This window comes from Rhinopithecus bieti, unplaced genomic scaffold (genome assembly GCF_001698545.2).
Source record: "Rhinopithecus bieti isolate Rb0 unplaced genomic scaffold, ASM169854v2 scaffold_62, whole genome shotgun sequence".
Classification (NCBI taxonomy): Eukaryota; Metazoa; Chordata; class Mammalia; order Primates; family Cercopithecidae; genus Rhinopithecus; species Rhinopithecus bieti.
In genome coordinates this window covers 241,175-249,002 of record NW_016802942.1, presented here as the reverse complement: position 1 = coordinate 249,002, position 7,828 = coordinate 241,175, and the positions used below count along the sequence as shown (strand labels likewise).

General features: G+C 40.9%; 1 protein-coding gene across 8 annotated transcripts in view; it reads right to left on the bottom strand.

Moving 5' to 3' along the window:
• Positions 1–7,828, bottom strand: part of GPM6B (glycoprotein M6B) — a 183,055-nt gene that overhangs the window by 46,736 nt on the left and 128,491 nt on the right. For 4 of the 8 annotated variants that reach the window (XR_001889615.1, XM_017892748.1, XM_017892059.1 and 1 more), the window contains exon 2: positions 2,753–2,872. The exons of the other annotated variants lie outside the window; for them this stretch is intronic. Coding sequence is in view for 3 of the 4 variants with exons in the window: in XM_017892748.1 (XP_017748237.1) it covers positions 2,753–2,872 (120 nt within the window). In the remaining variant the exon portion in view is untranslated. The remainder of the gene's footprint in view (positions 1–2,752; positions 2,873–7,828) is intronic. 8 annotated transcript variants of the gene reach the window in all.

The window sequence follows — 7,828 nt, the reverse complement described above, 5'->3', positions numbered from 1 at the left end:
CAACAAAATCAGTAAGTGTCTGGGAAGGCAATGGCATGGCTGGAGTGGGTCCCTTCACTCTGTTGCCTGCGCTGTAGGCTTTACAATATCACACATAAGGTCTCTGCAGACAGCTCCAGACACAAGCAGTCCCCGTGGAGACATCTGTTTTCCAATTACTTCCATCAATGCACACAAAAGGTTAAAACTATGTGTAGGTGGAGATTGTTTCAGGATCTGGGAAGAAAATTCTTTAAATCAAATTCAGTGATTTTGTTTCTCCCCCTCGGGTAAGAACCTGCTAGTTCATGGAATTCTCACTTGCAGTAGTATCACCAGCAACCTGATACTATTAGACTTCCACAATCTTTCATCATATCCTTCTGGAATTCCAAAAAACTTGAAAAGTAATGTTATTGGGTTTTTTTTTTCCTTCCCTAACTCATCTGGCAGCAAAACCTGTTCTGATCTCATCTTCCTTGGTGCCAAAATCTCACCTGAATGGACAAGGAGTTGTTTATAGTGTTGGGCTCTCCAGAAAGATTAATGAGTTAGATTTGCAGAGACACTCAGCGGCGGCATCATGCAGTACATGATGTACACACTGTGTTATCTTTTGGAAACCCCAATTCTTTGGAATTCTGAAAGAAATCAGTTTCAGAAAAAAAGAAAATGGAGCCTCGTACATTTCTTCTCAGCTGCCACTGCTGCTACGAATACCCAGATTCTGGTGTTTCACTGTAGGATCAAAAAGTACACAAATCTTATTGCAATGCTTTTACAGGGAACTGCTCAACAAGTGGAGAAAACTCTTCAGAAGCAATTGATAGAGGTTTTTTTTATCCCCCCCCAATAAGATATTGTGTTTATTCTTTACCAGTTTAATGAACTGGTAAATAAAAGAATAAGTATTTTTCTGGGTTTCCAGCTGGCCTGATGTCATTCAACACTCTTAAAATGAAGACTCTTAAAGACTCTCAAGATGAAGAGGGACTCCTCCCTCAAGCAGTAGTTTCTGATAACTTGGGGGCTTCTTATCATGTTAAAAAAAATACCCCTTTCCCCACTTCCCACCCTTGAATTATGCACATCTCATGGTTTTGCTGCTTTTTTAAAAGCAGCTTTATTGAGATACAATTTATATTCTGTAAGATTCACCTGTTTTAAGTGTACAATTCAATGATTTTGAGTAAATGCACAGAGTTGTGTGACCATCACCACAATCTAATTTTAGAACATTTTCATCACACCGAAAATGATCCCTTGTGCCCATCTGTAGTTGCTCCCCAATCTTCCCTTCTCTCAGCCTCTGGCGACCACTAATCTACTTCTTATCTCACCAGTTCTGTACATTTAACATAAACAGAGTGGTAGAACATTTGGTCTCTTGTGTCTGGCTTCTTTCACTTAGCATGATACTTTTGAGGTTCATCCATGTTGTAACATGCACCAATATTTCATTCCTTTTTATTGCTGAATAGTAGCTATTGTATGGATATATCATGTCTAATGACATTTTTTTAAATCAAGATTCCAGAACCCTCCATATTCTTTATAGGATCTATGAGAATGGATGGCTGATGTCACCTTGCGCTCAACCTATTTAGCCAGCACTGTACAGGCACACACAGAACCAGCACCTGATAGCCATAGGACAGATGAAGGAATGCATAACCCAAGACAGAACTAAATCCAAAGTCAGATTTCGTTTTAATTAACCTGACACCACAATTTAGATTTTAAAGGAAAAAGTTTTATTAATCATGGATTTTATGACTTTGTAATTCAATGGGTAACTTACATTGTACCTTGGGATTGCCCTTTCTGAAACTGTGCATGCTACGTTTACTCCTGAAGAAGTTAGCAAGCATTTGGAAGAAATGTTATGGATTGATGCAAAATCACAGAAATACTTTAAACCTGTTACTGTGTTTATCCGACCTACCACCTGCCCTTTATGTTTGCATTTTATGTAGTTTGAACTACGGTTGTACACTGGCAAAATCATTGAGTTTTTAGCTAACTGAGTTGGGTATTACGACTTGTGTTGGCTTTGGGAACGTGGGAGGTTGGATATTCATACTGCTTTGCCTTTTGCCCCTTCTAGATCCCCAAATCAGCTGTCGCACACCTCACCCAGATCCAGCACCTAGCAGTTCTGAACGGCCAATGTTCCTCATGAGCAAGGAAAATGGAAACCGTACCCACTGAACCTACCTGATGGGAATCGGGTACATGGTTATCCAATCCTACTTTCACAGCTTTGATTTCTCTTTCTCAAAGGCAATGACTAATGTGAGAGGGTGGTGCAGAGCAACAGGGCTGGGAAGACATTTGGGGACACTCACGGTACTCTCAGAGCCAAGGCTCCTTGAAGGCCCTGGCCCAGTTCTTGGCCACATGGGGGATGTGGGTGGCCCCCCTCCCCCATTATTGGTTCAGGCATTGGAAATTTCATAGTTAACCAAAGGCATATCTCACTGTACATTGTTCCCTTTGAGAAGAAGAGGTGATTGAAGGTGAAGAAAGAGGGAAGAGGGAAGAAAGGGAAGAAGGAGAAGAAAGTGGAGAAAGATGGGGTGGAATGGAGAGGGAGAGAGAAAAAGAAAGATGATTAAAAAATGTGTTTAGGGTGAATTCCACCCACGCCCGTGTGAACAAATTAATGCACCAAGCAAAACATAAAATATCACCAAGCTGCAAGAGCCATTACAAATAATATTAAAGATAACAGTTGACTTGCTATTAGAATTCACCCCAAGGCTGTATTTACCTGGACTGCTCAAGGGGCTAGCCCTGTCCCCCAGGGTTGGCACGGGATGGTACTGGTGGTTCTTTGAGCTTGGGTACATCCAGTGGTACCTGCCAATTTCCATTTCAGCTCTGCTGTTCACTGCCAATTTCAGGTGGCAAAGAGTCAGTGTCTCTATCTCCAGCAAAGATTCTATATCAGCATTTTTATTTATTCTTTACCATAGAAAGGAAATGGGGAGTTTAAAAAATATGCTTTTGAAATGCAACCCTTTAGTACCAGCATGATCCATTGAGAATGTCCTCCATTTCTAAATTGAAGTTTATGTAAATCACCAAAATGATCTTTATTTTCTGCATCTTCCCCCACCCCCACCATATCCCACTTCTTAAAATGCTCATTTGGGAAAGATACTATTTATAGTGAAAATTTGGCTTCTCACAATAATATTTTTCTTTCTGTTTTCTTTTCAGACCAACAGAGCACTAACAGAGCACTATAATTATTGCCAGCTGCACTAGCGAAGGTGAACGCAGGCTCCCTCTCTGTAAGAGTATCCAGTTCTAGTCCAGAAAACCTGACAAACAACCCAATGGTCTGCTGAATCTTGGATGAAATGCTTGTCTTCCCATTGACGTCTGCAGTATTGTCTGTCACCTCATCTTAAACTCAGAACGTCTGAGCCTAGAATGTTCTGGATTAAATCCTGTTCCAGTTATCTCCCATGTGTTATACAGAAAGGGCTACTGGTCTTGGGCTCGAACCACTGCTTAATTACACACATGGTGACAGCTGGCACTCCCTGAGGACTCAGGTCTCTATCTGGTAATATGATACAATACTTCCCACTTCTTAGGGGACTGCAAAGAAAAATACCTACCAATTTCCCTAGCACAGAGTAGGCGTCTCGTAAAAGTTAGCTGAATTACAATCTTGAAATCTCAAAGAAATCATAAGGTTGCTATGGCTAGTTTATCTCTGAGAATCCCATAAAACCTAATAAGGGGTTACATCCTCTGGGGCACCACAAATATTTAAGGATTAAAAAAAAGATTGTGCCATTGATGTGGGTAATGATTCCATCAGAAGATCAGGTCATAATGCACCATCTGGCAGCTCGGGTCTCTGAGGAGAAGAACCTAGTAAAGCCACAGTGTGAGGCAAGCAAAACCTCACAAAGCCTTTATAAAATCCCAACTCTACTCTCCACAATCTCTGAAAACTTGTAAGGTTATTTCAGGTTTGGAAGCAGAAACATGCTTTTCTAGGGTGTTTCAGAAAAAATCTTTTTGACTTCGAGGTAAGGTATACATAACTTACTTAAAACCGGGGTGGGGAGGTGCAGAAAAGATGCTGGGATAAGATCAGAACTGCACAATGAAACTACTTTTGCTACTGCTATTTTTGTGGTCAATAATGATGATGGCAGCTAAAATTTATGGAATGCTTACAATGTACTTATTCTCTGCACTCAGCACGTGGTACCTATTACATTTGTCACAAATACCCTCTGAAATAGGTACTATTATTATTCCATTTTTACAAGGGAACAACACGAGGGCAAGGAGAAGGTAATGATCACTTGCCCGAGATCTTTCAGCCAGAAGGTAGAGAAGCCTGAATGTGAACCTTAGCAATTTCACTCAAGAGGGCACACTTTGAAAACCACCATATATCCTACTGTGACCTCTGCGTGTATTGCAATTTTCTACTCTTTTGCTGAGGCAGCAGTTAGCCCAACAAGAGTGTTTCTGAGGTGCATTTGCAGTTGAGTTGTGCTTCTGTGCCTCCTAAAGAAACGGTCCCGGTCCTAGGCTACTGATGTTATCTCAGGCTTCTTAAAATTTCTTAACTTTCAGCCTTCCTTAGATTGAGATTTTTGTGGGCTGGGTGTGGTGGCTCACACCTGTAATCCCAGCACTTTGGGAGGCCAAGGCAGGCAGATCACTTGAGGTCAGGAGTTCAAAACCAGCCTGGCAAACATGGTGAAACCCTGTCTCTACTAAAATAAAATAAAACAAAAAAACAAAAAAAACACACAAAAACCAGGTGTTTTGGCTCATGCCTGTAATTCCAACACTTTGGGAAACTGAGGCAGCCAGATCACTTGAGGTGAGGAGTTTGATACCAGCCTGGCCAACACGGTGAAACTCTGTCTCTGCTAAAAACAAAAAAATTAGCTGGGCGTAGTGGTGCACACCTGTAGTCCCAGCTACTTGGGAGGCTGAGGCAGAAGAATCGCTTGAACCCAGGGGAGATGGAGGTTGCAGTGAGTTGAGATTGTGCCACTGCACTCCAGTCTAGGTGACAGGGTAAGACTCTGTCTCGAAAAAAAAAAAAAAAAAAAAACAGATTTAGATTTTTGCTTTACAGTTTGGGAGATTCTCTCTCAGGAAGAGGTGTTGCTACATTCTCCAAAGACAAGAAAACCCAGTGGGTTTGACAGAAAAAAACAGAAGGTCAAGGCACTTCACGATCTGATCTGATTTCCTCTTGGTAAAGGGGCTGTGAGCCCTCCACATAGACGCCTAAGCAAGAGGATTCTAAGTAGCTCTATCACTTTTGATCTGGAAATTTGTATCCTTTTAAAAAATTTGTCTCTACATACTCAGCACACAGGTGCCCAATAAACACTGGCTGAATAAATATTTGGTTGAAAGCAAGGGAGCACCCTGGGACCCTGTGGACCCAGAAATGGACCTCTAGATCTCCCACCATGCTGACTTTTACCCAAGCCAGGCCATGCAATTCAGGGTATCTCTGCAGAAGATTCATCCATGCTCTGTGCTCATCTCCTCATATGGATGGGGTAAGTATCCAGATGCTCAGACAAGCAAGCACAGGCTGCTAGGCAATGACAATGAAAAATCATGGACTACTCAATGTTAACGTGCTTTCTGAGAAAAACATGGTAGCCATGCCTAAGACCCTTAATTCAGCATTAAAAAAATGAATAGATCCAGAAGACACACCGATGGGATAGACAACTGGATGGATGTGTTCCAAATCCCCTGGACTTATACTTCTGGAGAGGCCTTTTTACATCAGTGTATCTTTAGATATGAAAGAAAAGAAAATCACTTATATTTTATATTTTGAGCCAAATAAATAAAGGCATTAAATATAAAGTTATTTATAAAATTTGAAAAAAACACAGTATACATTTTAATCCCAAGGACAGGATCCCAACACCTAAAAGGCAGTCACAGGATTCCAAGAGGATGCGTTGGCTCAAAAGGTCTTTTAAAAATGTCAAGTTGATTCTGGGCACCTGGCAAGAAATGGGAAAATGTTTTATGCCCTACAGAGGGAAGACTGCAAAATGTTCTCCCTAAGAGAGAAGATAGAGATGAGGTGACCAGTGGTGGCTTATGAAGACAAACACAGCTGTGAGTGGTCATTGCCAAAGGTGGGCATGAAACAAGGGGAAATTGCAAAAAGGAAAGCAAAACAATGCCTTGTTCATTTTTCCCCATTTACTTATTTAATGTAATTTAGTGACAAGGCTGAACAAACGAACTTCAGACTGTCATGCTTCTTAGCACCTAGGAAATTATCACTGGAAGCAACTAAGTGACAAACACTGAGCTTCCAAGAAAGACCATATTCACCGAGCAAGGTCTTTCAAAGCTATATTTGTTATCCTTCATTTTTAGCTATTATTTAAAATATTAAGGAATGCCATAACAATGCTATAAATATAGTAAAGGTTGGTAAATTATAGCCATCTGCTTTCATTTATAAGATTTTATTGGAACACAGTTGCACCCATTTGTTTACATACCATCTAGGCTGCTTTCATGCTATGGTGGCACATTTGAACAGTTACAACAGACACTGCATGGTCTGCAGCACCTAAAATATTTACTATCTGACCTTTACAGAAAACGTGTGTTGACCCTTGATTTTAAATACAGCATAGTAAGGCTTGGCTACATAAAGCAGTTAATGCAATTAATAAAATCAGCCTATCAAATAGGAAATTACTGTATTTTCTCTTACGCATTCTTTGACGAGAAATATCACTCAGCTGGCTAAGGATCAACATTCTCCTTTATGGCATTTTGTCTGCTATTTAATCTGCCACCAATCAGCAAAATTATTATTAAAACCAAGATTATACTACCCCTAATGGTCCCTAAGATGACTTAGCACCCTTGTACTCCTATAACGTGAGCTGAAGGGACAGAGGAAGAATGACATTTCAAAGGAGAACACCTTTTTGTTTGTTTGTTTTTTTGTTTGTTTGTTTGTTTTGAGACGGAGTCTTGCTCTGTCGCCCAGGCTGGAGTGCAGTGGTGCTATCTTGGATCACTGCAACCTCCGCCTCCCGGGTTCACGCCATTCTCCTGCCTCAGCCTCCAGAGTAGCTGGGACTACAGGCACCCGCCACCACACCCAGCTAATTTTGTTTTTGTATTTTTAGTAGATACAGGGTTTCACCATGTTAGCCAGGATGGTCTCAATCTCTTGACCTCATGATCCGTCTGCCTTGGCCTCCCAAAGTGCTGGGCTTATAGGCATGAGCCACCGCACCCGGCCGAGAACACCATTAAATGAATAAATGAATGAACGACAAAGCACATTTGTGAAACTGGGATTGTAACCTCCCTCGCTTAAAAACAGTCGGTGTGGTCACGTTCTTCCTCCATTCCATGGCCATCCCTACTCCCGGTCAACTATCTCCCATGTATGTACATTTGGTCCAAAGGAGAAAAAAGCAAGAGTGTCTTTTTAACAATCCAATCCATCACAGTCACAGAGAGGGGAAGTTTAACTCATGGGGACACTGGTTATTTAGAATGTCCTCAGATACATCAAGACTAAGTCACTTTATTAAGATCATTTAGTCTACTTTGACCCTGTGCTTCCAAATAAGAGAGAAATGTGATCTTGAAAATCATGATAATCTTAATTCAGGGTTTACACTCAATTTCAGTGAAGGAAAATCTAAATTTCCAGAAATGGCCCAGAATTCTTTTTCTAATGAAATAGCAAGGCCAAGTCTTGAAAAATATCCTAATGGAATTAATAATGTAAAAGTAGAAGATGTACCAAATGGCTCGCTGAGATCTTTTCTGCATTTAAATGTTCTAA